The 16,875-nt window shown below is 41.4% G+C and overlaps 1 protein-coding gene across 8 annotated transcripts in view; it reads left to right on the forward strand.

The window, feature by feature from the left end:
• Window positions 1-16,875, forward strand: part of LOC124145536 (outer dense fiber protein 2-like) — a 39,202-nt gene that overhangs the window by 6,097 nt on the left and 16,230 nt on the right. For 2 of the 8 annotated variants that reach the window (XM_048388989.1, XM_048388992.1), the window contains exons 5-14: window positions 944-1,131; window positions 1,722-2,046; window positions 2,642-2,713; window positions 3,004-3,015; window positions 3,945-4,061; window positions 7,386-7,501; window positions 10,300-10,479; window positions 13,632-13,767; window positions 14,329-14,439; window positions 15,562-15,606. In XM_048388989.1, the coding sequence (XP_048244946.1) occupies window positions 944-1,131; window positions 1,722-2,046; window positions 2,642-2,713; window positions 3,004-3,015; window positions 3,945-4,061; window positions 7,386-7,501; window positions 10,300-10,479; window positions 13,632-13,767; window positions 14,329-14,439; window positions 15,562-15,606 (1,302 nt within the window). The remainder of the gene's footprint in view (window positions 1-943; window positions 1,132-1,721; window positions 2,047-2,641; window positions 2,714-3,003; window positions 3,016-3,944; window positions 4,062-7,385; window positions 7,502-10,299; window positions 10,480-13,631; window positions 13,768-14,328; window positions 14,440-15,561; window positions 15,607-16,875) is intronic. The other 6 variants (XM_048388991.1, XM_048388993.1, XM_048388996.1 and 3 more) reach the window with 5 other exon arrangements.

Consider the following 16,875-nt stretch of genomic DNA (forward strand, 5'->3'; position numbering starts at 1 on the left):
GCACCCTATGCCCATCCCCTTTTCAGCTCTTGCATCCTATGCCACCCCCTTTTCAGCTCTTGCATCCTATGCCCATCCCCTTTTCAGCTCTAGCACCCTATGCCCATCCCCTTTTCAGCTCTTGCATCCTATGCCACCCCCTTTTCAGCTCTTGCATCCTATGCCCATCCCCTTTTCAGCTCTTGCATCCTATGCCCATCCCCTTTTCAGCTCTTGCATCCTATGCCACCCCCTTTTCAGCTCTAGCACCCTATGCCCATCCTTTTTCAGCTCTTGCATCCTATGCCACCCCCTTTTCAGCTCTTGCATCCTATGCCCATCCCCTTTTCAGCTCTTGCATCCTATGCCCATCCCCTTTTCAGCTCTTGCATCCTATGCCCATCCCCTTTTCAGCTCTTGCATCCTATGCCCATCCCCTTTTCAGCTCTTGCATCCTATGCCCATCCCCTTTTCAGATGCTGCTTGATGGTTCCTGTGCGTGAAATTATTTTTATTTTACCTATTCATAACTCCAGTGTCTTCTGGAACTAAGGGAGATGAGATAGAGCAGTGGGGAAACAGTCTCATAGTAGAGCTTCGATCCCACATGGGCACAATGTACCATGCTTGGTTCTATCTAACCTTCATAAGATGTGTTTTCAGATTTGCTGGTGTTACAATCATTGTACAATGAAAGGGAGTGTGCTGCAATCTCATTAGTTGTAAAACATTTTAAACTGGGATTGGATCCCGGAATTCTTTCAGACTTGAATTCTTTTCTTGATAAGTGTATATTTCCTCAGTCTCAAATTGAAAAACGTGCCATTTGGCTTGGCAAAATGGCTACCACGTTATTTTATTTATTATGTTTATCAGAACGACTCCGATTTTGTTTGACAATATGACATGATCTATTGTATGAAATCATCCTATAGTTGTACAATCCCCACCATGTACTCCCTAGGCTGCACTCCAGACCGCAATGTCGGAGATTGAGCACAAGGAGGACCTCCTGGAGACCTCACAGCGTATCATCCAGAAGCAGGAGAAGGAGATCCTGGACTTCCACGATGAGCTGTGCTTGACTGAGAAGGAGAACAGGCTGCTCCGCAAAAGCATGGACCTCATGCACGAAGATGTCGACATCAGCAAGTGAGTTGCTGGTTGTGATTATATGCCTATGAAAGTGTGTGAAAATCAAGTAATCCCTCTTTGTTCTTCAAACATATAGCTGTATCCTGTTTTCAGCCGGCTCCTGTCAGAGTCTATTAGACTAGACTAGACAGCAGGGCTCCGTTCCACAAAGCAATCGCAGCTCTAAGGTGATCGTAACTCCCATACTTTAACACAGACTTACGGCTGTCATAGCGCTACTATTGCTGTGTGGAATGGGGCCCAGGGAATGCATCAACCAAGTCAGTGTGCCTGACCACCCTATCGCGTTAGTCACCACTTACCATGCTTACGACAAGCATAGTCTTCTTTTACAGCAAGCATGCATGGGTTGCTGAAGACCTATTCTCACCCAGGCTTTTAGTTCTCAAAATGTCTTAATGTTGCAGGATAACCAGTTTGAAATAACTTTTGGACTAACAGTATTTATTTCACATCTTTTTCGTGTAAAGCTTTATCATTAGAGGGCAAGTGAAGTATCTCAAGCTAGTTTTGATGGTTTAAAGAGTCTATAGCCTTTGACAATTCCATGTAATACCCAGTCTTAAATGTATTTTCTTGTGTGACAGGGATTTCTTCAGTGTTGAGAGAGAGAAATTGATGAAGAAGCTGATTGAGGTGGAGATGGATGGCCAAGCAGCCGCTCAGCAGGTCCGGGAACTCCGGGAAACCGTCCGCCGCATTAGGGAGGAGAGCAGGCCATCTGCTGAAGGTGCAAAATTAACGAAACAGAAAGAACTCCTCTTGGAAAAGTTGACAGATTTCGAAGCAACAAATAGGACACTGCGCCGACTTCTCCGTGAGCAGCACAGTCAGGAGGCGTCGGCGCTCCGTCTGTCAGAGCAGAGAGATGTTCTCATAAAGAAGATGGCTGACATGGATCGACTCACCGAGGTGAGATAAAAATTTTTTGTCAGCAACACTGTTATCATGAAATTGCCTTGACCGATGTAAAAAAACGTGTGATGTTGAGGACAACATTTATTTGATCCCAATTATTAATCTCAATTTCTGCACTTTGACCTTCTTACTATTTGACCTATGATATAATTTGCTTCTCAGAGTAAACATGGTAAAAATTGAAAACCTTACTGAAACCTGTTTTTTCTGTGTTTGCGAGTGTGAATTTGGCTCTTTGTGAAATTGCATTGACTCATTAAATTATGCTTTGCTACTGAGAAATCAATCTAATCCATGCTTATCTTATGTGCATAACTATGAGCATGACAGAAACAAGACCTCACTCCTCACTCACTCACCAATCCACCCATTCACCCACCCACCAACCCACCCACCCAAACTCAATCAATCAATCAACCAACCAACCAACCAACCAACCAACCAACCAACCAACCAACCAACCAACCAACCAATCAATCAATCACTCACTCACTTACTCATCCAAACTCACTTATCCAAACTCACTCACTCACCCAAACTCAATCAATCATACAACAGATACAACTACTATCTTATTTCACTTTTCCAGAGGCTGCGCTTAGAGCTGTTGGAGAGAGACAGACTAATAGTTGATCTGAGGAATCAAACTGCAGCCCAAAGAGTAAGTGATGAAGGTTTTTTTATATAAAATTGGGTGTGGTGTCTATTTCTTAGGTAATGGCTAACTCTGAAATGTTGACAAAGAATTCAGGTATTTAATCATTATGCCTTAAACTTTTCTTTGATGTGTAGAGAACATTTACGAGGTCTGATATACATCATCAGTTAGCTTAGTTACATGATTAAATTGTATTAATTTTACCAATGAATATTATCTTGTACATGTTGTGTCAACAAATGCATATTAGTAAGTAATCAAGACATTGTTCCTTGCCTGCTGCATGCTTATAGGAAGGAAAGACAGTTAGTTCACATTTTCATTGATGTTAATATTTCTGGTAGACTTGTCACATTTCTTGACATCTTGTCCTTGTGTGTCTTTGGAGCTGTCTGTTCAATGTTCTATGGCTGTGTTTTTAACTTTTGAGAAAGATGATGCCACTTGTAGATCATTAATATTTGTTTGATGAATAAATCAAGAAATCTCCCAAACCATAGCTGTTTCATAAAATTAAAAGTATACAGGTATATATTCAGACATAAATAATAGATTTATTTGATCTTTATCCAGATTTTTTAATCATTAATATGTTTTCCTTTTAATAAAATTATGTAAATTTGTAACTATAGCAACTAAATGTTTAAGTTATTATTTCTTAATTTGTTGACTTTTCTTGCGTGATCTCTTCTACTTTCAATTTCTTGATCATGTTTATTTGCCTGGAACTAAGAATGAACTAAGGTTCATTTGAGGGAGATTCTTGTCTCGTAATTTCTAAAATTTCTACTGAAGTTGTTATCCATAAATTGTGTCTACATTGTCAGGAACTTACTGTATGCTAATCCTGACCCCAAACGTAACAATTTAATTGTGTTGTAAAATTGATCAACGGTAAATCATCTAGAAATTGAAATGACCCTCTTATGTACATAATGATTGTTATGACCAAAACATGGTTCATTGATTGCCCCACTGCAGCTTTGATTATCACTGATTTTAGTTAATATACACCATGAGATTATGGTCATTCTTGAAAAAACATTCTACACATGAGTGAAATGAAAATCTGAATATATGTAAAGATTTGAGGGCCTTCCCTCCATACACATTTGTGTTGGATGTAGGTATGCGATCTTGTTCCTGTGTGTTCCTCTGTGGTGTTCCTCTGTGGTGTTCCTGTTGCTAGTTGTGTGGTGTGCTGTGTGTAATGGGGCTGTTCCGTCTATCCCAGGAGGAGAACATGGCACTGTCCGGCCTGCAGGGGACGCTGGAGGGGACGCGGGCACACCTACAGAAGCAGCTTCGCACCAAGGAGGCGGACTGTAACCGCATGGCTGTACAGATCAGGGTAATGGACACAGAGCTGCAGAGTGACCAAACATACACTAGCTCACTGTTGGATATTTGTTTGTTGTTGAACGCCCCACCGAAAATAACAAAGATATGAGTAATTACATATTATCTGTTTGAGGAAATTTAGTGTGTGTTAATCCAAGGGATAGATTGTACTCAATTCCAAATTTTGAGTAGGTTTTTGTATATATTAGGCTTTAAAAAACACAAGAATTGGTTCTCAGGCAATGTCTTTGAAAACATAGTGTGGGCGGGCGTTGTTGTTTTTTGTTGTTCAAAAAGCATGTGACCAAATAAACGGTCATGTACTATCAACCTGGGAAAGGGCCTCCCTACATAAACAAGCATACAAACTCCTATTGCCGCCATGACCATAACACAAGATGCACAGTAAAGCAGAGTGCATGTAAAAGGGAGTTTTAGTTGTTTTTTAAATTTTGAAGATGGAAATAAAAACGAAAAGTGGGGCCTGAGAACCAAGACTGTTATCTTTTTAAGCGTTACTCGTTGACGTTTTTAGATAGATAATGAAGAAAAACAGTATGAAATGTCAACCCCACAGAGATACTCCACAGCCTGTAGTTCAGATAACATCATGTAATTTGTGAAGTCATGAGTTAGTGAGTGAGTGAGTATGGTTTAACACCGCTTTTAGCAATATTCCAGCAATATCACGGCGGGGGACACCAGAAATGGGCTTCACACATTGTACCCATATCGGGATTCGAACCTGGATCTTCGGCTTGAAGAGCGAATGCTTTAACCATGAGGCTACCCCACCGTCCATGTGAAGTCATGAACAATGGATAACATTGCTGTATATTTTTCTAAACAATGAAGCACTGTGATTTGTCATGACCAAACAGCATTGGGAATTGCTAATATGCACATGAGTAAAGCTATTATCTTCATCATTCAACCTTGCGAAATTATCAGCAATATTCCAGCTCTACATGCTGAGCCACGGCTTGAGAGAGCTTAAGATTTACCAGGCAATACACTGCCATTGCTTGAAGTGTGTGGCCTAGTTCTTCTTGCGAATTCAGTGAGCAGATTGACACATATTGTGACATTCTTTGACTTATCTATAGAAATTGAAAATACAACAATAACGTAAATACTGTAATCCCAGAAGATGTATATATGTAGATATTTAAAGCAGCTCTCATCCATAAGGCTCTGAGGGCACGGGTGGCCCAGTCGTCTAAGGTGCTGTGATTTGCTGTGCAGAGTTGCGTCCCTTGGGCACGCCAGAAACCTATGAATGTGGGTTCGAATCCTGGTTTGTCCTGATTATGTTTCTAGGTTTGTCAGCACCATACCCGTGCTCGTAGGTTTCACCGAAGCCTGACATCACATTCTTATTCTGTAGATTGATGTTTTTGTCAATCACTGGAATATCTTGCCTAGACTCGATTTTTTTTCTTTTTGACAAACCGCTGTAATCATGGTCATGTGGCTGGAGTATATTTTAGTATGGCATTAAACATCAAACAAACAAATTTTGATATAGGCATGGAAAATAATGGGCTTTCACTCCCTTGAATCAAACTGATTCCTTCAATGTAAATATTTCTTGCCAAGAGTGTTTGAGATAATAAGTAATAGAGGTTCCGGGGCATAACTTTGCTGCTATAGTATTTGAATAAAGGGAATCTCTAAATCTTTAACTTTGAACATTGGAGTCGTGACAAGGACCCATCAGCCTCCATCTTTAATTTTTAGTACTTTGCCTCATGGAAATTACTGGTTAGAATAGGTACCCAGCTATGGGTGGTCAGGCTAAGTGACTTGGTTGATAGCGTGTCCTCATACCCTGATGAAGTCGATCGTTGTTCACAATGTGAATCACTGGATTGTTGGACCCAGACTCGATTATGTATGGACGATGTTAAACAACAAACAAATAAACAAATGAAATACTCAGGAATGAGAACCTTCTGCAGATCCGTGTTTTTCCGCGAAGTTTAGAGAGCACAAATTTGTTAAATTCTGATGAACCCCCTATAAACACTCCCAAATTATGGACCACGCTCCATTGAAAAGATGTTTCAGCTGAAAAGAAAAATGTCCATTCTCATCCCTGAATACTGTGAGAGCCTGGAAGGGTGTGGTGATTAGTTTGTGAGCCATGTTGCCAGAAGTTATAATATCTGCCAGCAGTTACTGTAGATGTTGGTCACTTTGTAAGCTTCATCACTGTGCCCATTTCACTGACATCCATCATCCAACTCAAAGCTAACTTCATGATTATGATCCTAAGTGTCATGTCCTGGTGAAGACTTCCTCTTTTTCAGGGGGCACGGGTGGCCCAGTCGTCTAAAGCGCCGCGGTTCGCTGTGCAGAGTTGCGTCCCTTGGGCACGCCAGAAACCTATGATTGTGGGTTCGAATCCCGGTTCGCCCCGATTATGTTTCTAGGTTTGTCAGCACCATACCCATGCTCATGGGTTTCACCGAAGTGGTAAACGTCTGAGACCTGCATCACTTCGGGCTTTCCTCCCACATTAAGCTGACACGCCGCGATATAACTGGAATACTGTTAAAAGCGGCGTTAAACCCAACTCACTCACTCACTCACTCCTCTTTTTCATCTCTGTCAGCTTATGCTTATGTTTCTCAGGCAGCAGTATCACATGGTACATAATACATGTGCACAATGCAATACCAGAGCCCTTTGCTTAAAGCGATCTTAGCGCTAAGACTGTCACAAACCTATGTTAAAGTATGGGAGTATTCGATCATCTTAGCACTAAAATTGCTTTGTGCAAGTGGCCCACAGGTTCACCACGACTGGTGTCAGGCGTAAACGTTTAGTCGATGATGTAGTCAAGTTAATTTCATGAAGTATGGTATCAACTCCACATGTACCAGGGTGCCGTTGTACAAAGCCATCTTAGCGCTAAGGTGATCGTAACTCCCATACCTTAACATGGACTTATGACCATCGTAGCGCTAAGGTTGTTTTGTACAACTGCATCCAGATCTTTACAGGGGTTCCGGGGCAGAATACGCCCCCTTCATCGCAGGCTTCTTGTTACAGATGGCTTCAATGGATTGGTGCACTAGTTAATCCTAAGTCTTTATACCTTGATGACACATTGTTATTCATGATACCAGTCGAGTTCCATGAAATCTAGATGACTCAACGTCAAATTCATCCATGGTAAAACTAGATTGTGGCAGTTGTAGTACTAGAGTCACTCTCTGAAACTGGTGCTCAGTGTAATGCGATACAGCACTGTAGGATCTTTCTGAGTCTTAGCATTACAGTTGTTTTGAGTGTGCGAGGCCAAGGTTACATAGTGTGGTTGTTTCAGAGCCTGGAGAGTCAGGTGAACCAGGATAAGATCGAGTTGGATCACATCCAGGATCTTCTCAACAACGCCAAGGGCAAGAGTGACCGGGACAAGGACGCCCTCAAGAAGGCTACACGGTGAGTGGGGGACTTGGGACTGTTGTCTTTCGGCTATGAGGGGAGAGGGGTCTTGAGACAGTTGTCATTAGGCCACACAGTGAGTGGGGGACTGTTGTCATTAGGCCACACGGTGAGTGGGGGACCTGGGACTGTTGTCTTTAGGCTACGAGGGGAGAGGGGCCTTGAGACAATTGTCATTCGGCCACACGATGAGTGGGGGACCTGGGACTGTTGTCTTTAGGCTATGAGGGGAGTGGAGCCTTGAGACAATTGTCATTAGGCCACACGGTGAGTGGGGGATCTGGGACTGTTGTCTTTAGGCTATGAGGGGAGAGGGGCCTTGAGACAATTGTCATTAGGCCACACAGTGAGTAGGGGGACTGTTGTCTTTAGGCAATGAGGGGAGTGGGGATCTAGAGACAATTGTCATTAGGCCACACAGTGAATGGGGGACCTGGGACTGTTGTCTTTAGGCTCTGAGGGGAGCGGAGCCTTGAGACAATTGTCATTAGGCCACACGGTGAGTGGGGGACCTGGGACTGTTGTCTTTAGGCGATGAGGGGAGTGGGGTCTAGGGACAATTGTCATTAGGCCACACGGTGAGTGGGGGACCTGGGACTGTTGTCTTTAGGCTATGAGGGGAGTGGGGATCTTGAGACAATTGTCATTAGGCCACACAGTGAATGGGGGACCTGGGACTGTTGTCTTTAGGCTATGAGGGGAGTGGGGTCTAGAGACAATTGTCATTAGACTTCTGTGAACATGATCCTTGACATTTTAGTGACAAATCCTGTTTAACGATATGCTGAATAATTTCCGTCCTAAAAACTAAATTTTTACCTCATTCAGTGATGTTTTTTTTTTTTGCACTTCCATATATGATTTAAGTATGCACATATATACCTAGTTAGAATCATTTCAAAGCACATACCAGTAGTTGTTTGTGACAAGCACATAGTCAGTGGAAGGTAACTGACACATATCCTTACCCAACATATTCTCTATTTCTGTAGCCAACAATATTCATTTCAATGATAATTATAGTCTCTCCTTAGCTCCTAGTACATCTAGAATGTATTAGAAACCAGATGCCACAGCTAGATTATGTGAGTTGGGACTACAGTGTAATTCTTTCTGTGTCAGTAATTACTGAAGCTCATGTTCTGAGAAATAAGTCAGTTATACTAAACCTCTAATATGTGATACTGTTCTGGCTATTGAATTCAAAATTAACTTTATTTTTTCTGGCATTGATATTTAAATTGCTGCCACAGTTTGGATTTTTGTTCCTGAATATGTGATTCTGAAACTTAACAACCTTGCTCTTGTTCCAAGGTCAGACTGCCTACTCGTCTGCTCGTCCCCAAAATCTTTCAGGACAATTTGTTTTTCTCCTAAACATAGTTATTTTACATTAAGCACCTCTCTGAAATGAGCTGTGGGTTGGGTGGATGTACTTGTTGGGGTCTACCCCTGGTCAATCAAGCACAGACTGATTACACTGGGGTCACAACTATGTCCTTCTTTGATATCAACTTGTCTTCTTTTCCGTTTCTATTCTGAACATGTGATATTTCTATTGTCTTGGGCAGCTTATTTCATTGATCTTCTATCCATTGTTAGCTAACACTGTAAGAATCACTCTGTCATGATGGTATTCGTGTCGCGCATAACAAAGACACGTACAAGTCAAGAGTTGGAGGGTCATGTTTCACTTCTAAAATCTGATTTGATTTTATGCCTCTCTCTGTCAACATCTAACAAACATTCCATTGAAGGTCACATCAGGTGAACTTACAAATCTGCTAATCAGTCATGGGGCTTCTAAACTCACAGAACAAGCATTCTGATTTCTGTATCTCGAAAACGAATGTGAATGGGGAGTTCTAAATGGAGAAAATAATAATAGCCCTACTATGTTTACAGCCTGTCATTTCTGAGCATCATGACAACTAAAGAATTTACCATGCAGAAACTAACTCAAGATTCATGTTGACAAAAGGAGTTGAGCGTAGTAAAGCCGATTCCTTACAGAAAGCTGATCATTGATTGGATCAAAAACCCATGAATTATCATTTTGATTTTGCGAGTAAACTTCACTCCGGGTTCACCTGACCTGACCTGCTATGGAAGGACTTGTCAGCTATTGAGTGGTACCCAGTCAGATTACAAGATCTAAATTTAATGAAATAACAATAAGAAGGGTAAATGATCACGTAGGTTTGCAGAGAACATCAATATCTGGGGCTTGAGTATGAACGGTTTTCCAGTGTTAGACATCCTAGAGCATCTTTGTACAAGCTGTAGCAATAATGTTATGAAACAATATATTATAGATATTTAAAATAAAGCATTAAAGTGGATGGTAACTTCAGGTTTGTTTCTCGTTGGTATGATCCTTATTGAATATAGCTGTGAATTGAGTGATTTAAAAACAAATATTTTACTGAACAAATTATGGAACATGATTAACATAGCTTTGTTTTAGAAATGGTCTTTAAATATTTTTTTGTATTATAACAATTTGGCATATTCACCAATTAAATATGTAAGACAAGAAATAACATTGGCAGGCCTTATGGTTTAAAGAACAACCTCCCTTTATATTGTATGTGATTAAATTCATCAACTGTTAGAATGTCCGTCAAAGACAGGCTTCGTTAAACAAAATATGACAAAGAAGTGAAACTGTAGATAAAGTAATAGTACATGCTTGATGTACAGCAGCTTGAGGACAGGGAATATCACATGCGTAGAGTAGCATCCTTATGAGCACTGCTCGCCAGTTATTGCATGAGCACTCCTTGTTTGTGCAGAGCCCAGAAGCAGCGAGCAGAGCGCAGCGAGGACGCTTTAGATTGCCTCAATGCTCAGCTAATGGAGAGAGAGACTCAAGTAGCTGATTTAAAATCTGACCTTGATCATGTCACAATCAACATTGAAAAAATATCCAAGGAGCGGGCTCAAGCCCAAGCAGAAAACACAGCTTTAAAAACGTAAGTTTGGCCATCTGAGAAAGTTGATGTGAAGAATTGCAGTGATTATAATTTGGTCAATTAACCTGATTCAGAAATGTAACTTGTGTGAAATATTTCATGTGTAGTTTTGTGTTGTTTTAAGTTTTCAGTAATTTCGTGTTTAGTTCTGTGAATTTTACTTCCGAATTGTACAAGAGAAGCTGACATGCCTAACACCATTTTGCTTTTGTCTATTACTTTAATGGTATCCTCTTCTGTTGACATATTGTAGGCTTGGGTGTGTATCTTTCTGCTTTGTGTGCTGTGATCTAACCTGCAACTGTTCTGTGTGGATGGCGTGATGTCACTTTTCTTTAACATTTGCCCTCACTTGTCCCAGAAGGAAACAGCCTATGTTCTGGATATTCAAATTATACATTTTGTATATGCCAGTCTGGAAAAAAATAATTATGCTCCATATTTATTGAATGTCATAGCCATGACAACCTTTACCAATATTCCAAAAGAACCGAAAGGTCAGATTTCCTAAAGGACAGGTGAGCATGTGAATTGTTCATGTTACAGGTGTATGTTATGGCACAGGTGGGGTAGCCTAGCGGTTACAGCCCTTGCTCGTCACGCCACATGGGTACAATGTGTGAAGCCCATTTCTGGTGTCCTCACCGTGATATTGCTGGAATATTGCTAAAACCGGCGTAAAAACATACTCACTCACTTGTGGCACAGGTTGTCATCGACAGATGGATCCCTGTACATGCACTATGAAGTTGTTTCAGGCAGTCATGATGAAGCTGAAATATTGCTGACTGTGTGCTGTGTATAACTGTGTCACTGGACACTTGCATTGCATTTGTATAAGACATTGATACGGAGTGTAAGAGTATATCAAACTACTGATGTATTGCAACTGTTTCCCCTACATTACCACTATATCAATAGAAACAAAATGCCAATAACATTGTCGATAATACTCATAACAATCGATAGCTTCAATAGTTGCAATTAGTTTTAAATAAAGCATCAATTATGCAAATTTCAATCATGATTATGTGATCGTTGGCAAGGATTATGACAACTTCAGATTAGAGTTACTTCCCTTTGTTTTGAGTAGCAACAGGTAGGAACATGGCTGACTTTGAGATTGTCGGAATCACTTTATTCATTTCTATTACATTGATTGATATAACTATCAAGCCAAAAACTGGGTTTACTACTATCACAATAATATTGCAATAAGTGTTGGTTACTATTTCAATATGATCACAAGAAGCCTGTGAAGATCCGTGCTAGAATAGGTCTTCAGCAACCCATGATTGTCGTAAGAGGCGTCTATGCTTGTCGTAAAAGGCGACTATTGGGATCGGGTGGTCAGGCTCGCTGACTTAGTTGATGCATGTCATCCATCCCAATGGCGTGGATCAATGCTCATGATGTCAATCACTGGATTGTCAGGTCCAGACTCGATTCCTTACAGACCGCCGTCATATAGCTGGAATATTGCTGAGTGCGGCGTTAAACAACAAACAAACAAATCATCACAAGAGTGGACAAAGCCCCAAAAGTCACCTATTGATGCAAGAAGATTGTCTCATTCATATCTGGGGGCACGGGTGGCCCAGTCGTCTAAGGCGCCGCGATTCGCTGTGCAGAGTTGCGTCCCTTACACGCCAGAAACCTATAATTGTGGGTTCGAATCCCGGTTCGCCCCGATTATGTTTCTAGGTTTGTCAGCACCATACCCGTGCTCGTGGGTTTCACCGAGGTGGTAAACGTCTGAGACCTGCATCACTTCGGGCTTTCCTCCCACATTAAGCTGACACGCCGTGATATGACTGGAATACTGTTAAAAGCGGCGTTAAACACAACTCACTCACTCACTCACTCACTCTCATTCATATCTAAGCAACATTAACAATTTGTGACCAATTCAGAGTCATCCATCAAACTTTGAGTTGTTTATTTTGAATCTGAACTATCTTTTTATTGAGAATTAGCATAATGCTGTATTTAGAATACAAGGTGCCCAAGATCGATGTGTATGTCACTGTGACCTAGTGTATTGCAGCTGTTTAAGTGACCTGAGGTCATTAAAGTGTGTATTTCCTTTGTTGTACTGTGATGTAGTCGGATCAGTGATTGGTTGTACTGTGTTGTAGTCGTATCAGTGAGTGGTTGTACTGTGTTGTAGTCGGATCAGTGAGTGGTTGTACTGTGTTGTAGTCGGATCAGTGATTGGTTGTACTGTGTTGTAGTCGGATCAGTGAGTGGTTGTACTGCGTTGTAGTCGGATCAGTGATTGGTTGTACTGTGTTGTAGTCGGATCAGTGATTGGTTGTACTGTGTTGTAGTCGGATCAGTGTGTGGTTGTACTGCGTTGTAGTCGGATCAGTGATTGGTTGTACTGCGTTGTAGTCGGATCAGTGATTGGTTGTACTGTGTTGTAGTCGGATCAGTGAGTGGTTGTACTGTGTTGTAGTCGGATCAGTGAGTGGTTGTACTGTGTTGTAGTCGGATCAGTGAGTGGTTGTACTGTGTTGTAGTCGGATCAGTGATTGGTTGTACTGTGTTGTAGTCGGATCAGTGAGTGGTTGTACTGTGTTGTAGTTGGATCAGTGAGTGGTTGTACTGTGTTGTAGTCGGATCAGTGATTGGTTGTACTGTGTTGTAGTCGGATCAGTGATTGGTTGTACTGTGTTGTAGTCGGATCAGTGATTGGTTGTACTGTGTTGTAGTCGGATCAGTGATTGGTTGTACTGTGTTGTAGTCGGATCAGTGAGTGGTTGTACTGTGTTGTAGTTGGATCAGTGTGTGGTTGTACTGTGTTGTAGTCGGATCAGTGGTTGGTTGTACTGTGTTGTAGTCAGGGCAGTGAGTGTTGTACTGTGTTGTAGTCGGATCAGTGAGTGGTTGTACTGTGTTGTAGTCAGATCAGTGAGTGGTTGGTTGTACTGTGTTGTAGTCAGATCAGTGAGTGGTTGGTTGTACTGTGTTATAGTCAGGGCAGTGAGTGTTGTACTGTGTTGTAATCGGATCAGTGAGTGGTTGTACTGTGTTGTAGTCGGATCAGTGATTGGTTGTACTGTGTTGTAGTCAGGGCAGTGAGTGTTGTACTGTGTTGTATTTGGATCAGTGAGCTGTATTTATGCTGGAGTGGTTGTACTGTGTTGTAGTCGGATCAGTGAGCTGGAGTACCTTGTGGACAAGGTGGAGGAGAGTGCTCGCTCCAACTCGGACACTGTCACTGTCAGGCTGCATGAAAAAACATCCGAGGTGTCAAATCTGAAGCTGGAGAACGAAAGGTTAAAGGTAGGGAAATATTTGTGTATTTAGTTGCCTTGATATGCTTAAGTGGCCTGTATGCCTTCCTCTCTTTACCAAGACATTTTGACCAAGCCATCCCAGATACATCTGAGGTTAAATAGAGCCACCAAGGTAGTGTTTTAGGAACATGTAGTCCTTCAGAATATCTGCTGTCAGGTCCTCAACAGAATAATCCTAATCAGTTGAATCTGTCCATTTCAATTCCAGACATGACATTCCAACAGCACACTCATAAGAGTTTTCTCATTTGAGAAACTTTCAGACAAGCATCATTACTTACTTCGAGAATAACTTACATGACACAAGCTACGAGGGATAACAGGATTGTCTTAGGGTTACGACTGTCTTAAGTCGAGGTTAAACATGTTAAAGGATGGGAGTTACAATCACCTTAGCGCTAAGATCAGCTTTGTGGAACAGGCCCCTGGTGTGTTTTACTGATGTAAACAACTCGGAAACACTATCACTTAGATAAGATAGGACTAAATTCTCAGTACACGTTAAATCACAATGAAATACTGTACTGACTCGCTGACTGTGTTGCAGTCTTCCATCGCTAACATCGAGAGTAAGTTCCAGCTGGCTGAAGAGGAGATGCTGCAACTGAGGAACAACTTGAGGCAGAGCGAGAAACTCACAGATGACTACAGAGACCAGGTGAGTTAAACTGCTGGTTTAGGGCGTTGTTTGTTCTTCTGCAGCCCTTATGCTGGATATGCATGTATAATGCATCTCCTTACCATGTAGTCTATGGTTCACCGTGGAGCTTGAGTGCTCCTTGATAGCAGACAATTTCTCAACCATATTTTGGTTCCTTTCTCAAAATTCTACCATTGTGGCATTGTTCAGGAATCAGTTTGATACGTAAGATTAAGATGTCTATTATTTCTTTAACCCTGTTTGACGATTGTTGGTGGTCAGGATCGACTGTTGTTGCATTTGGATTTGGTTCCCATTGAATTATGCTTGTTTTGGGCTCAACTTTATTCCTTCTCAGCCCTCTTTGACATGTTCCATACAAAAATATTTCAGCCAATGCATGCCCCAAAACTGGTGGTATTTGTGTGTATGAAAGGAGAGGTTTAACAAGTGACTCCAGAGGGTATTCGAGGGAAGAGCTGGTAACCATGCTTGTTTAGAGAGACGACTAAAGGGAGTTAGGTGATGAGGCTCTGTGGCTTGGTTGACTGCCTGTAATTGTGGCCGGACCACATGGATGATATTCACTTTTTCAGTCAGCAGTTCGCCTGGTCCAGATTCGATTGTCTACATGCCATTGTGATATAGCTGGAATATTGCTGAATGTGGCATATTCAACATTCACTCACTCACTTAACAAGCAGTAGTGAAAATCAGTGTCCGAAATAACTGGCTGCCTGCCCGTGGCTGGTAACTTCTCTGTTGGGCTGCATGAAATTTTCCTCTACCTGCCCCACTGTCTGGCAGATAATTTTAAGCAAATTTAAACTTTTAAAATTTTAAATTTTTAAACTTCTTGTAGATTCTCAAGTAATTGTAATATATTTCAACTAAATCAAGACCTGATTTGTCTCTTACGTTTCGCGTATTTCAATATTTATGATGGGCAGGTAATGTTCAAAATTGGCAGGCAACATCTATGGGTCAGCTGCCCGACTGCCTTGTTGGGTTTTAATATTATTTCAAACACTGGTCAAAATGTTGTGTGACTTCTCAAGAATACTTACAACACAAGAGTGACTTTCAGTTTCTCATGATAGATGACATATTTCAGTTGACAATGTTTTCCTCGTACACCAGATTGAATATGTCCTTCAAAGAACTCGGTATCTCAAATCTATGGCGGTAGGTACACTCCACTCCGCACGGGGCATGGTTTCCCAGTGTACTGACTGCTCTGGTGGCATGGGTAGTGTTGTGTATATTCCATGAATAATGAGGTAACGTTGTAGCATTGTTTCAGTTTCTGCACACCCGTTGCCATGTGGGATATTGAATAACTTTTACGATATGATTTTGTGTAGAGATTCTTCAGCATGTGTTGTGAGGGTGCCGAGATGCATGTTTTATGCAACTGGTGCACGTGCATGAGTACAACAAGAATGTTTCATTATTAAAAGGCTGCATGTCGTGCAATGATGCATAGAAGGGAGTTGGTCACTTTTGATTTGCATGCTGTCCCAGGACTGCACACCTCCATGTCCGCTGTTCCCTATTTCCTGTAACTAGTTATAAGATGACTTGGGTGGTGGGGTAGTCTAGTGGCTAAATTGTTCGCTCGTCTCGTGTAAGGCCTGGTTTCGATTCCCGACATGGGTAAAATGTGTAACCCAAATCTGGTTTCTCCGCACTTGTTATTGCTGGAATATTGCTAAAAGGGTGTAAAATCCAACTCACTCATAATCAGCAGACTAATGAGGATCTGATGAATAGGTTAAAGTGTCAGATTTGGCTGGTAGTGCGGCATTGTGTCTAAATGGTGTTGCTTGAGCTCAGACTGTATCGAATGCCATTGTTATACAGCAGGAATATTGCTGAGTGTGGCTTTTCCTCACTTCATGGTTGTTTCGAAACATAAATTACTTATCTGAGAAACGTAGCTGAGAAACATTACAGTATTATTTCTTTTAAGAAGTATTCCGAAAATGACATGTTACCAATGGTAACAGAACTGCTTATCACTGACTAAGATGAGACTGTAATCAGGTGGGATAGAAGCAGATCCCCTGCTGTTGTTTGTGTAGAATATAGCCAACATTGTAACAAATTGAATACAAGGGCATGGTGCATGCTACGCTTTCAGTGCAGAAGGTGGGAGTTTCTTTGCATGGTCCAGCATGGCCTTCAATTTATGGAAAGGAGGCTTTAGAGGCCTTAGTTTTGTGATAGCCATGAATATTTTCCATACCCAAAGTCAACAACACATTGATACACTCATCACCTGACTGTGCTCAGAGGCTGATATTCAACCCCAAGTCTGCAGCCATTGTCACTAAAAAGTTCAATGTAAATATGTAAACATGTAAATATAGGTATAACTTATGTGATGGCTTGGTTGAGGTGACTTCAGGCTTATTTTACATCGTTGTATAGAATGCTGTGTTATAATAACTC

The sequence above is a fragment of the Haliotis rufescens genome, unplaced genomic scaffold (genome assembly GCF_023055435.1).
Source record: "Haliotis rufescens isolate VD_foot unplaced genomic scaffold, xgHalRufe1.0.p SCAF_8, whole genome shotgun sequence".
NCBI lineage: Eukaryota > Metazoa > Mollusca > Gastropoda > Lepetellida > Haliotidae > Haliotis > Haliotis rufescens.